Below are 14433 nucleotides of genomic sequence, written 5' to 3'. Positions count from 1 at the left end.
TACGTGTGTGTGTGTGTGTGTATATACATAGAAACGAAGTTTTGCTCTCGTTGCCCAGGCTGGAGTGCAGTGGCATGATCTTGGCTCACTGCAACCTTTGCCTCCCAGGTTCAAGCAATTCTCCTGCCTTAGCCTCCTGAGTAGCTGGGATTACAGGCGTGAGCCACCACACCTAGCCCAGTCCTGTTTTTAAAAAATATATCCTAGGCTGGGCACAGTGGCTCACGCCTGTAATCATAGCCCTTTGGGAGGCTGAGGCGGATGGATCACCTGAGGTTCAGAGTTCGAGTCCAGCCTGGACAACATGGTGAAACCTCGTCTGTACTAAAAATACAAAAATTAGCTGGGTGTAGTGGCAGGCGCCTGTAATCTCAGCTTCTTGGGAGACTGAGGCAGGAGAATCGCTTGAACTCGAAAGGCGGTGGTTGCAGTGAGCTGATATCGTGCCATTGCACTCCAGCCTGGGTGACAAGAGCAAAACTCTGTCTCAAAAAAAAAAATTATATATATATATATATGTATATATATCTACTAATATTTTGTGAGTAGAGAGTTTAAACTATTTACATTTAAAGTAATTACTGATAAGTAGGGACTTTTGCCATTTTGCTACTACTTTTATGTTTAGCTGATTTTTTTTGTAGTGAAAAATTTTTTTTTTTTGTTTTGTTTTGTTTTGAGAGCACGAGACTGTTGCCTAGGCTTTGGTGAGCAAAATAGTGCAGTGGCACAGTCTCATCTCACTGCAACTTAGCTCAAGTGATCCTCCTGTCCCAGTCTCCTGAGTAGCTGGTACTGCAGGTGTGCCACCACCATGCCTGGCTAATTTTTTTTTTTTTGAGACGGAGTCTCGCTCTGTCGCCCAGGCTGGAGTGCAGTGGCGCGATCTCGGCTCACTGCAAGCTCCGCCTCCCGGGTTCACGCCATTCTTCTGCCTCAGCCTCCTGAGTAGCTGGAACTACAGGCGTCCGCCACCGCGCCCGGCTAATTTTTTTTTGTATTTTTAGTAGAGACGGGGTGTCATCGTGGTCTCAATCTCCTGACCTTGTGATCTGCCCGTCTCGGCCTCCCAAAGTGCTGGGATTACAGGCGTGAGCCATCGCGCCCGGCTGCCTGGCTAATTTTTGTATTTTTTTGTAGAGATAGGGTTTTGCCATGTTGCCTAGGCTAGTCTCGAACTGGGCTCAAAAAATCTACCTGCCTTACCCTTCCAAAATGTTGGGATTACAGGCATTAGCCACTTTCCGCCCCCAACCCCCGTCCCCTCTTTTTTTTTTTCCCTTGAGACAGAGTTTCTCTCTTGTTACCCAGTCTGGAGTGCAGTGGTGCGATTTCAGCTCACTGTAAACTCCGCCTCTGGGGTTCAGGCATTCTCCTGCCTCTGCCTCCCAAGTAGCTGGGATTACAGGCATGCACCATGAAGCCTGGCTCATTTTGTATTTTTAGTAGAGATGGGGTTTCTCTGTGTTGGTCAGGCTGCTCTTGAACTCCCGATCTCAGGTGATCTGCCCACCTTGGCTTCCCAAAGTGCTGGGATTACAGGCGTGAGCCATCACGCCTGGCCCACCCTTTTAAAATTTTTATTATCTTTTTTTTTCTTTTTAAGAGACAGGGTCTTGCTGTGTTACCCAGGTTGGAGTACAGTGGGGAGATCATAGCTCACTGGAGCCTTGGACTCCTGGGCTCAAGTAATCCTCCCGCTTCATTCTTCCCAAGTAACTGGAACTGCAGGCATACACCACCTGCCCTTTTTTTTTTTTTTTAATTTTTCATAGAGATGGGGTCTTACTATATTGCCTAGACTGGTCTCAAACTCCTGGCCTCAAACAGCTGGCTTCCTGAAGTGCTGGGATTACAGATGTTAGCCACTGGCCTGTAGTGAAAATGTTTTGACTCTCTTCTCATTTTCTTTCTTTCTTTCTTTTTTTTTTTAAGTAGAGATAGGGTCTCAGTATATGGCCCATGGTGGTTTCAGACTCCTGAGCCCAAGCAATCCTCCCGCCTCGGCCCCCCAGTGCTTGTCATGCTAGGATGACAAGCATGAGCCACCGTGCCTAGCCTCTTCTCATTTTGTTTTTTTCTTTTTAGTGCATAAGGAGGCAACCTCATTTTCGTATGTGTGTATTCTAAAGATATATTTGCAGTTACCATGGGAATTACACTTAACATCTCAGTTATAATCTAATTTGAATTTATACTAACTTAAGTTCCATAGTATACAAATCTCTGCTCCTATCCAGCTCCTTTCTCTTCCCTTTTCTGTTAAGTCATGGATTACATCTTTGTAAATTGTATCTCAGTAACCTAGATTAATAATTTTTTATGCGTCTGTCTTTTAGATCACATTGAAAATGAAAAGCAGGAGTTACAAAGCAAAATTGCAATAATGCTAGTTTTTACAGTTGCCCCTGTATTTGCCTTTACCAGAGATTTTTCTTTTCTTTCTTTCTTTATTTTTTTTTTTTTGAGATGGAGTCTTGCTCTTTTGCCCAGGTTGGAGTGCAATGAATGGCACGTGCGATCTCAGCTGACTGCAACCTCTGCCTGCTGGATTCAAAAGATTCTCTTGCCTCAGGCTCCTGAGTAGCTGGGACTGTAGTTGTACGCCACCACACCTGGCTGATTTTTGTATTTTTAGTAGAGACGGGGTTTTGCCATGTTGGCCAGGCTGGTCTTGAACTCCTGACCTCAGGTGATCCACCTGCCTCAGCCTCCTTAAGTGCTGGGATTACAGGTGTGAGCCACCGTACCTGGCTGAGATCTTTATTTCTTCACATGGCTTCATGTCTAGCTTTTTAAAATTCATTCTGGGCCAGGCACGGTGGCTCACGCCTGTAATCCCAGCACTTTGGGAGGCTGAGGTGGGCGGATCACGAGGTCAGGAGATCGAGACCATCCTGGTTAACACAGTGAAACCCCATCTCTACTAAAAATACAAAAATTAGCTGGGTGTGGTGGCAGGCGCCTGTAGTCCCAGCTACTCGGAAGCCTGAGGCAGGAGAATGGCGTGAACCGGGGAGGTAGAGCTTGCAGTGAGCTGAGATAGCGCCACTGCACTCCAGTCTGGGCGACAGAGTGAGATTCCATCTCAAAAAAAATTAAAAAGGCTGGGCGCGGTGGCTCAAGCCTGTAATCCCAGCACTTTGGGAGGCTAAGACGGGTGGATCACGAGGTCAGGAGATCAAGACCATCCTGGCTAACATGGTGAAACCCCATCTCTACTAAAAAATACAAAAAACTAGCTGGGCAAGGTGGCGGGCGCCTGTAGTCCCAGCTACTCGGGAGGCTGAGGCAGGAGAATGGCGTAAACCTGGAGGCGGCACTTGCGGTGAGCTGAGATCCGGCCACTGCACTCTAGCCTGGGCGATAGAGCCAGACTCCGTCTCAAAAAAAAAAAAAAAAAAAATTTAAAAAATTGATTTTGAAGAATTCCTTTTTAAAAAAAAAAAAACAAACAAAAAAAAAAACGGAGTCTCACTCTGTTGCCCAGCTGGAGTGCCGAGTGTTGTGGCATGATCTCAGCTCACTGCAACTTCTGCCCCCCAAGTTGAAGCGATTCTCCTGCCTCAGCCTCCTGAGTAGCTGGGATTACAGGCGCCTGCCACCGCGCCCAGCTAATTTTTGTATTTTTAGTAGAGGCGGATTTCACCATCTTGGCCAGGCTGGTCTTGAACTCCTGACCTTGTGATCCATCCACCTTGGCCTCGCGAAGTGCTGGAATTACAGGTGCGAGTCAAGCGCCCGGACTGAAGAATTACCTTTTAGCATTTCTTACAAGGTCTGTATAGTGGTAATGAACCTCCCTCAGCTTTTGTTTATCTGAGAATGTCTTGATTTTTTTTCCTTTTTTTTTTTTTTTTTTTTTGTTTGAGACAGAGTCTTGCTCTGTCACCCAGGCTGGAGTGCAGTGGTGTGCTCTTGGCTCACTGCAAGCTCCGCCTCCCGGGTTCACTCCATTCTCCTGGGTTCAAGCCATTCTCCTATTCTCCTGCCTCAGCCTCCCGAGTAGCTAGGACTACAGGCGCCCCTTATCACACCCAGCTATTTTTTTTTTTTTTGTATTTTTAGTAGAAGTGGGGTTTCACTGTGTTAGCCAGCATGACCTCGATCACCTGACCTCGTGATCCACCTGCCTTGCCTCCCAAATTGCTGGGATTACAGGTGTGAGCCTCCATGCCTGGCCAATGTTTTTCCTTATTTTTTTGAAGGACAGTTTAGCCATATACAGAATTCTTGGTTGGCAATTTATATTTAGGGTTTTTTTTTTTTTTTAGACGGAGTTTTGCTCTGTTGCCCAGGCTGGAGTGCAGTGGCATGACCTCGGCTCACTGCAACCTCCGCCTCCAGTGTTCAAGTCATTCTCCTGCCTCAGCCTTCCAAGTAGCTGGGACTACAGGTGCTTGCCACTATGCCCAGCTAATTTTTTGTATTTTTAGTAGAGATGGGATGTCACCATGTTGACCAGGCTGGTCTCGAACTCCTGACCTCAAGTGATCCACCCGCCTCAGCCTCCCAAAGTGCAGGGATTATAGGCATGAGCCACTGCGCCCTGCCTAAGTCTTGTATGATCATACATTTTGCCTTGGCATTCATATGGCTTTCTGAATTTCCCCATATATGTGTTGCTTTGGAATGTCCTAATTTGCCAAAGAATTTCACCTCAACTTCTGTGGGCATCTATCTGTAATCTCTTGCCCCAAGTGCCTGTTAGTCTGTAGTCTGCTTTGCAGCTTTCATTAGCAATACCTGCTGCTTTCTCTGCCTGAGTTTTGTGTTAGGTTGAAATAGAAGCATGCACCTTATGTCTGTCCTTCAAATACCCCCGAGACAGGGTAGAACAGATATGTACACTAATTTGCAAATAAGGTCTGCTTTGCTCTTTGAGGGAGGAGCTGGGAATTGGGCTTCTACTGCTTTAAGACAAAAACCACTGCCATGCTGGAAAGGGGATAGGGCAAGGGTGAGTAAAAACACTACAGAACTTTGCTTCTGTTTTGAAGATGGCTTTTTCTTGATTGGATATTTGCTTGTAAACCTTTGACTCTTTTCTAAAACTCTGTCACAGTTGGTTCAGACAGTTACTGCTTCTTTTTCTGATGTTTCTATGGAGGAATGAGACCTTGAAACTTCCTAGTCTGCCATTTTGATGACCTATGGGCTGTCTTTTTACTGTCTTGATAGTGTCCTTTGATACACAGAAGTCTTTAATTTTGATGAAGTCCCTTTATCTACTTTTTCTTTTAAAGTTCCTTGTGCTTTAGGGGTCATATTTAATAAGTCATTGCCAAATCCAAGGTCACGAAGATTTGCCTCTTTTTCAGTAGCTGTAACAAAGGTCCTGGAAATAACTTCTCATCTTGACTTGAGGTATATGTCTGTCTTCAAAGCAATGACCGGGTGAGGGTGATAGATTATTCCGATTGGTTTTGCTGGATGGTGTCCGATCAGGTCTGAGACAGTGGGGTTGATACTACAATGCTGTTTCCAAAAAGGAAGGGCTAATGAGCGCTAGAAAAATCAGTAAATGTTATTTCATTTAGTAAATGTGAAGCATTCATAGCTTATTGAAAAGTTTATGGTGCCCAGAGTACTTTTTTTTTTTTGAGACAGTCTCACTCTTTCCTGAGCTGGAATGCAGTGGTGTGATCTTGGCTCACTGCAGCCTCAACCTCTCAGGTTCAAGCGATCCTCCCACTTCAGCCTTCCAAGAAGCTGGGACTACACATAGTCACTATGCCTGGCTAATTTTTGTGTCTTTTTTTTTTTTTTTTTTTTAAGATGAAGTCTTACTCTGTCGCCCAGGCTGGAGTGCAGTGACATGATCTTGGCTGACTGTAGCCTCTGCTTCCGGGGTTCAAGCATTTCTCCTGCCTCGGCCTCCTGCGTAGCTGGGATTACAGGTGCCTGCCACCACACCTGGCTAATTTTTGTATTAGTATTATTATTATTTTTTAATTGAAACAGTCTCGCCCTGTCCCCCAGGCTGGAGTGCAGTGGCACGATCTCGGCTTACTGCAAGCCCCTCCTCCTGGGTTCATGCCATTCTCCTGCCTCAGCCTCCTGAGTAGCTGGGACTATAGGCGTCCGCCACTGCGCCCGGCTAATTTTTTGTATTTTTAGTAGAGCAGGGTTTCACTGTGTTAGCCAGGATGATCTCGATCTCCTGACCTCGTGATCCACCCGCCTCCATCTCCCAAAGTGCTGGGATTACAGGTGTGAGCCACCGCGCCCGGCCAATTTTTGTATTTTTAGTAGAGATGAGAGTTCATCATGTTGCTTAGGCTGGTCTCAAACTCCTGACCTCAAGTGATCCACTTGCCTCAGCCTCCCAAAGTTCTGGTAATTTTTGTATTTTTTGTAGAGATGGGGTTTTGCCATGTTGTCCAGGTTGGTCTCAAACTCCTTGGCTCAAGTGGTCTGCCTGCCTTGGCCTCCCATAGTGTTAAGGTACAGGAATGAGCCACCGTGCTCGACCCCAGAGTACACATTTTAATTAAAAATGTATTTTTCTGGCCGGGCACAGTGGCTCACGCCTGTAATTCCAGCACTTTGGGAGGCTGAGGTGGGTGGATCAGGAGGTTAGGAGTTCGAGATCAGCCTGGCCAATATGGTGAAACTCCGTCTCTACTAAAAATACAAAAATTAGCCGGGCATGGTGGTGCGTGCCTGTAGTCCCAGCTACTTGGGAGGCTGAGGCAGAAGAATCCTCAGGGAAGGATTGAACCCGGGAAGCAGTGGTTGCGGTGGGCCGAGATCATGCCACTGGACTCCAGCCTGGGCAACAGAGAGAGACTCCGTCTCAAAAAAAAAAAAAGTCTTTTTATTATTATACATTTATTATGTAAATGTTTAAAAGTGACTTCCAGCTGGGTGCGGTGGCTCATGCCTGTAATCCTAGCACTTGGGGAGGTCGAGGCGGGTGGATTACTTGAGCTCAGGAGTTTGAGACCAGCCTCGGTAACACGGTGAAAACCTGTCTCTATTAAAATACAAAAAAATTAGCTGGGTGGGCCAGCGTGTGCCTGTAGTCCCCAGCTACTCGGGAGGCTGAGGCAGGAGAATTGCTTGAACCTGGAGGTTGCAGTGGGCTGACATTGCGCTGTTGCACTCCAGCCTGGGCGACAGAGACTGGGCGCGGTGGCTCAAGCTTGTAATCCCAGCACTTTGGGAGGCTGAGACGGGTGGATCACGAGGTCAGGAGGTCAAGACCATCCTGGCTAACACGGTGAAACCCCGTCTCTACTAAAAATTCAAAAAACTAGCCGGGCGAGGTGGCGGGCGCCTATAGTCCCAGCTACTCGGGAGGCTGAGGCAGGAGAATGGCGTAAACCTGGAGGGCGGAACTTGCAGTGAGCCTAGATCAGGCCACTGCACTCCAGCCTGGGCAACAGAGCGAGACTCCGTCTCAAAAAAAAAGAAAAAAAAAGACCTTCAAAGTTATTGCTGTTGATGTGGTCCCTGATAAACCAAGCAGTGGGAAACTAGTTTAGCTTTTAGTTCACATTCTAAAGTACTAATTTTTGTGGTTCATTTTGTACAGGTACTGCTATAACCATAATTTGGTAGAAAAACCATCTACTCGTTGGGGCCGTCTTGATAAAAAGAGATGTGGGGGGATTCTCGACCTGCTAACAGAACTGGACCTTTTCGGTAAGTTCTGAAATTTTAATATTGAAATTGCCAGTGTTTTAATTATAAATATGTAACATTTTGGCCTACTATAAATGCAGATAATTTCTCTGTGGAGAAATAGTTTCTGATTTTTTAAAAACAGAAACTTGACGGGGCGCGGTGGCTCACGCCTGTAATCCCAGCACTTTGGGAGGCTGAGGCGGGCGGATCACAAGGTCAGGAGATTGAGACCATCCTGGCTAACACAGCGAAACCTTGTCTCTACTAAAAAAAAAAAAAAAAAAAAAAATTAGCCGGGCGTGGTTGCCGGCGCCTGTAGTCCCAGCTACTTGGGAGGCTGAAGCAGGAGAATGGCGTGAACCTGGGAGGTGGAGCTTGCAGTGAGCCGAGATCACGCCACTGCACTCCAGCCTGGGTGACAGAGCAAGACTCCGTCTCAAAAAAAAAAAAAAAAAAAAAAATAGAAACCCAATTTGGAAAATAATTTCGAAAATGATTGTGAGACTGAATACCCAGCATGCCAAATGTTTTGTCATATAACATTTTAAAATTTTATTTATTTATTTAGTTTCGAGACAGAGTCTCACTCTCTCTCCCAGGCTGGAGTGCAGTGGTGAGATCTTGACTTACTGCAACCTCCGCCTCCTGTGTTCAAGCGATTCTTCTGCCTCAGCCTCCTGAGTAGCTGGGATTACAGGCGCGTGCCACTATGCCCAGCTAATTTCATTATTTTAATATTAAAAATGCCCAAATATTTTGTTTCTTTTTGTCTCTTAGCAAAGGAATACATATTTGGCTAGTAAGGAAAGCTAGTGAAATGTACATAAATGTTTATAAAAGTTACATTGAGTTCACTAATTTATGTCTAGAATTCAGAGCTGTGCCTTGTCTGTGGCATGTTGATGTGGTTTGCTAAGCCACCCCTCAATTTTAGGGGTTACTGGGTACCAAGAAGAGTGGAGAAGGTGGTAGCATTTAGTTGTAAATGGATTGTATTTTAAATTTATAGGGAGTTAATTTTTTTATTTTTTATTATTTATTTATTTATTTATTTGAGATGGAGTCTTGCTCTGTCGCCCGGGCTGGAGTGCAGTGGCCGGATCTCAGCTCACTGCAAGCTCCGCCTCCCGGGTTTACGCCATTCTCCTGCCTCAGCCTCCCAAGTAGCTGGGACTACAGGCGCCCGCCACCTCGCCCGGCTAGTTTTTTGTATTTTTAGTAGAGACGGGGTTTCACCGTGTTAGCCAGGATGGTCTCGATCTCCTGACCTCGTGATCCGCCCGTCTCAGCCTCCCAAAGTGCTGGGATTACAGGCTTGAGCCACCGCGCCCGGCTGGGAGTTAATTTTTTTATAGCTAGTGTAATACACACTATATTTTAACTAGTATTTAAACATTTTTTGTATTGTGTTTACAATTAATGAAATGCTATACGAATGTGACTCTTTGATTTTGCTTGGTACATAGCAAAGAAATCTGACCTTTAGATGTGTGCATTCATAAGTATTGATGCTCCAGTTGAAAATTCTGTTACTAGTACATTTTCTTTTTTTTCCTTTTTTCGAAATGGAGTCTCACTCTGTCACCCATGCTGGAGTGCAGGGGTACAATCTCAGCTCACTGCAGCCTCTGACTCCCGGGTTCGAGTGATTCTCCTGCCTTAGTCTCCCAAGTAGCTGGGACTACAGATGTATGCCACTACGCCTGGCTAATTTTTGTGTTTTTTTTTAGTAGAGGTGGCATTTCACCATGTTGGCCAGGCTGACCTCAAACTCCTGACCCCAAGTGATCCACCTACCTCAACCTCCCAAAGTGCTGGGATTATAAGTGTGAGCCACTGTACCCGCCACTAGTAAATTTTCATTTGGATTGGCAGTCTGCAAGATTTTGTTACTTACATTCAACAGATGTTCTCATTCATTATTTTGAAGCTTGGAGTTCCAATGAAAAATTTAGGTAGGGAACTGAGTTTAGAAAATCCATATAATGTTTAGTAAAACTAGTATTTCATAAATGCTGAATGACAGAGATCCTTATTTTCTCTTCAGTGGTCTTTAAATTAAAACAACTGTGTGATGTTGGGTATTTTTTTTCTTTTAAAAATACAAAGGATTAGATCAGTTGTCAGCAAACTACAGCTGATAACCTGTTTTTGCAAATAAAGTTTTATTGGAAAACAGCCACTGTTATTTGTTAGCAGATTGTGTATGGCTGCTTTCAAGCTATAATGGCAGAATTGAATAGTTGTAACAGAGATTGTATAACCCACAAAATCCAATATATTTACGAACTGGCTCTTCATGGAAAAAGTTTCCTGACCTCTCGTCTAGATCAATGGGGTTGTACATTAACATTTAAAGATATTTAGGTTGTAATCTATCCTCTTATTACTTACATTTATGGGTAACTATTTTGTGAGTAAGGATATTTCTTATAGAATTAACATGATTTAGGTAAGCATTCAGAAATGTTAGGTAAATTTAGCTCTGTTGTCTAACTTTTTTCAAATTTAGAACATTTGTCTTTGACTTGTTTAAACTTATTTAAAATTATATCTTCCCACCTTAATTTTAGTTTAAATGTAAGTCATTATATGCTGTTTTTTAAGATCTTTGACCAGGAGGGAAACATAGTTTTTGGGAACTAATTTGAACCAAAAAAGATATAGGAAAATGATTTTGTTAACATTTCCTTTGAACTTTTCTTTTAAAATTTGTTTTTATTTGGTTAAAAATAGTTTTCATAACTACTGATATTTTATATTAGTAGAACGATTTCTTGATTAGTCTGTATAAAATACAGATGTAAGAACCCTGCTACAGTAAGTTACTCTAAATCTATTTGATCTTAATTTAGAAGGGTGAGAGGTAATCCTTAGGCCATGTTGGATGTGTTCTTGTCAGAAAACATGTGAATTTCATACCTTAGTCCTCATCCCGTGAGTGTCTGATGAAGCTTAAATCTTCCTGCAAGAGAGTTGAATTGATTTTAAACATGGGAGACACTGTATTTAGTGGTAACATCTTAATTTTAGTGTTAAATTGTATTGCTTAAGAAGAACATCTAAACTTGCTCCTCTTTTTTTTTTTTTTTGAGACGGAATCTCGCTCGTCACGCGGGCTGGAGTACAGTGACGCGATCTTGGCTCACTGCAAGCTCTGCCTCCCGGGTTCACGCCATTCTCCTGCCTCAACCTCCTGAGTAGCTGGAACTACAGGCACCCGCCACCATGCCTGGCCAATTTTTTAATATTTTTAGTAGAGATGGGGTTTCACTGTGTTAGCCAGGATGGTCTCGATTTCCTGACCTTGTGATCCGCCTGCCTCGGCCTCCCAAAGTGCTGGGATTATAGGCGTGAGCCACCGTGCCCGGCCAACTTGCTCCTCTTATCATGAACAACATAGACATAACTACTGTTAATGGGAGTCAGTGGAAGTCATCATGTTCTGAAAATCCATTAAATGTACATCATTCTAGCACTTAGGTTAATGTTATTAAATTCCTATTACTTTAAGAAAGGGTTGGCTGGGCATGGTGGCTCATGCCTGTAACCATAACCCTTGGGGAGACTGAGATGGGTGGCTCACCTGAGGTCAGGAGTTCAAGACCAGCCTGGGCAACATGGTAAAACCCCATCTCTACTAAAAATATAAAAATTAGCTGGGCACGGTGGCATGTGCCTGTAATCCCAGCTACTCGGGAGGCTGAGGCACGAGAATTGCTTAAACCCAGGAGGCGGAAGTTGCAGTGAACTGAGATCGCGCCATTGCACTCCAGCCTGGGCAACAGAGCAAGACTCCGTATCAAAAAGAAGAAAAGAAAAGAAAAAGAAAGGGTTTGGCCTTGCAATTATTTCTCTTGAGCTGAGTGACCCAGACTCAGTTGTCCTTTGAATTTTACTATGGTAGTGCAGTCTGAGCTCAGAAGGGCCTTATGATAGACCCTGTATGTTCTGGGAGGCAAGAATTGAGCTGGTATTAATACCTTAATGCTTTTGTTTTACTGCTGAATAACAGATGACCCTTCAGGTCTTTTCATGTTTTCCTTTTTCATGTCTCCCTACCTAGGATCCCAGGTGCCTAATTGCCTACTTAAACTAGTTTAGGGAATCTTGGACTGAAGCCAAAACATGTAAAATGTCCTGGAATTTAGGCAAAGGAAAGAAATTGGGTAGGATGAAAGATTAGGTCACATCTTGTTTATTTCTTGAGTTCTGTAAATTGAGAATGTAAATTTAATACTTATGTCTATTTTTAAAATGCATTTTATTGCCATGAAAAAGTAGCATGAGACATTGAAATATGGAATATCAGCTTCTTCATTTGGGTCATGGGGATCATGCTTTAAGGCCTAATGCTCTCTCTAGGTCCCTCTCAGCATTAAGCCCCTGGATGCTGTTGCGTGGCTTAAATGACTTGCATATGCTTTGTGGCATGATTCATACTACCTTCTATGATACACTTGGGTAGTTACAATAGGACCCAGGTTAGAGTGTTTCTTGGTGGAGCCACTGCAGAACTGGGATTTAGCTGCAGCCAGGGCTGATGCTCAGCTGGTGAACACTGGTATGCTTGTTCCTACTGGTGATTTACAACCAGTGTTCCTTTTGGGCCTGCATCCATTTTGATTGGGTGGTGTCCATGCTGTATCTGTAATAAAATATTTTGGAATGTTACCACTGGATGCAGCAGTGAGAAAGATACCTCCTGAAACTTACTGTAAGAAATTTACAGTGCATTGATTTTTCTGATACATAGGAATCGTCATGTTGACCTTGGAATTCTTAAGTTCCCTGGCTGTAGGAAATGGAAATTTTTGTAGCATGTCACCATTGTTAGCTTATTTAGTATTGCGGATTTTCCCTGTTGCAGGACTGGGTGAAAGCTTTTTCTGCAGCAGTCATGTTGAAAACCTTGTGTTGACTTTCCTCGTGTTCTGAAATGGGAGCATAAAAGTTTACTCCGCCACTTCGTCTTAAAATAGCAAAACTTTGCTGTTTTCTGCAGATCTAGGACCTTGTTACAGAACTCTGCCAAAAAAAAAAAAAATGTTTACAGAAGAATGTGCTGTGATTAGAGAAGAATATGCTGGTGTGTAGATTTCAAACTCTCTGGACAATATGAATAACACTGTCTTTGTTTCTACAGTGGGAGCCAAGAAGAAAGGTTTGCTCCCGGGTGGAACAGGGATTATCCTCCTCCTCCCCTTAAGAGTCATGCTCAAGAGAGACACTCTGGCAACTTTCCTGGCAGAGATTCACTTCCCTTTGATTTCCAGGGGCATTCGGGGCCTCCTTTTGCAAATGTAGAGGAGCATTCTTTCAGCTATGGAGCTAGAGACGGACCGCATGGTGACTATCGAGGAGGGGAGGGACCTGGACATGATTTCAGGGGGGGAGATTTTTCGTCTTCTGATTTCCAGAGCAGAGATTCATCACAGTTGGACTTCAGGGGTAGGGACATACATTCTGGGGATTTTCGGGATAGAGAAGGACCACCTATGGACTATAGGGGTGGAGATGGTACTTCTATGGATTATAGAGGTAGGGAGGCACCTCATATGAACTACAGAGACAGGGATGCTCACGCTGTTGACTTCAGAGGTAGGGATGCTCCTCCATCTGACTTCAGGGGCCGGGGCACTTATGATTTAGATTTTAGAGGCCGAGATGGATCCCATGCAGATTTTAGGGGAAGGGATTTATCAGATTTGGATTTTAGGGCCAGGGAACAGTCCCGTTCTGATTTTAGGAATAGAGATGTATCTGATTTGGACTTCAGAGACAAAGACGGAACACAAGTAGACTTTAGAGGCCGAGGTTCAGGTACTACTGATCTAGACTTTAGAGACAGGGATACGCCACATTCAGATTTCAGAGGTAGACACCGGTCTAGGACTGATCAGGATTTTAGGGGCAGAGAGATGGGAACTTGTATGGAATTTAAAGATAGGGAGATGCCCCCTGTGGATCCAAATATTTTGGATTACATTCAGCCCTCTACACAAGATAGAGAACATTCTGGTATGAATGTGAACAGGAGAGAAGAATCCACACGTGACCATACGATAGAAAGGCCTGCTTTCGGCATTCAGAAGGGAGAATTTGAGCATTCAGAAACAAGAGAAGGAGAAACACAAGGTGTAGCCTTTGAACATGAGTCTTCAGCAGACTTTCGGAACAGCCAGAGTCCAATTCAAGACCAAGATAAGTCACAGCTTTCTGGAGGTGAACAGCAGAGTTCAGATGCTGGTCTGTTTAAAGAAGAAGGCGGTCTGGACTTTCTTGGGCGGCAAGACACTGATTACAGAAGCATGGAGTACCGTGATGTGGATCATAGGCTGCCAGGAAGCCAGATGTTTGGCTATGGCCAGAGCAAGTCTTTTCCAGAGGGCAAAACTGCCCGAGATGCCCAACGGGACCTTCAGGTATGTTGATTGGGTGGAACGCTTTTTTTTAAAAAAAAAAACAAAAAACAAAAAACAAAAAACGGAGTCTCACTCTTTCGCCCAGGCTGGAGTGCAGTGGCGTGATCTCAGCTCACTGCAAGCTCCGTCTCCCGGGTTCATACCATTCTCCTGCCTCAGCCTCCCAAGTAGCTGGGACTACAGGTGACTGCCACAGGCCTGGCTAATTTTTTTTTTTGTATTTTTGGTAGAGACAGGGTTTCACTGTGTTAGCCAGGATGGTCTCGATCCGCCTACCTCGGCCTCCCAAAGTCCTGGGATTATAGGCGTGAACCACTGCACCCGGCCTGCTTTTTTTTTTTTTTTTTTTAAATAAGACTTTTGTGAAGGGTGAAAT

General features: G+C 44.3%; 1 protein-coding gene across 8 annotated transcripts in view; it reads left to right on the top strand.

Annotated features, from left to right (window-relative positions):
• The window catches only part of RBM6 (RNA binding motif protein 6), a 127198-nt gene that overhangs the window by 14703 nt on the left and 98062 nt on the right, over positions 1 to 14433 (top strand). For 7 of the 8 annotated variants that reach the window (XM_030939070.1, XM_010369412.2, XM_030939015.1 and 4 more), the window contains 2 exons: positions 7541 to 7650; positions 12779 to 14057. In XM_030939070.1, coding sequence (XP_030794930.1) covers positions 7607 to 7650; positions 12779 to 14057 — 1323 coding nt within the window. In that variant the 5' untranslated portion in view covers positions 7541 to 7606. Of the gene's footprint in view, positions 1 to 7540; positions 7651 to 12502; positions 14058 to 14433 lie in introns of those variants that run through there. The other variant, XM_010369420.1, reaches the window with a different exon arrangement.

Source organism: Rhinopithecus roxellana, chromosome 1 (genome assembly GCF_007565055.1).
Source record: "Rhinopithecus roxellana isolate Shanxi Qingling chromosome 1, ASM756505v1, whole genome shotgun sequence".
Lineage (NCBI taxonomy): Eukaryota > Metazoa > Chordata > Mammalia > Primates > Cercopithecidae > Rhinopithecus > Rhinopithecus roxellana.
This window is presented reverse-complemented; position numbering and strand designations above follow the sequence as displayed.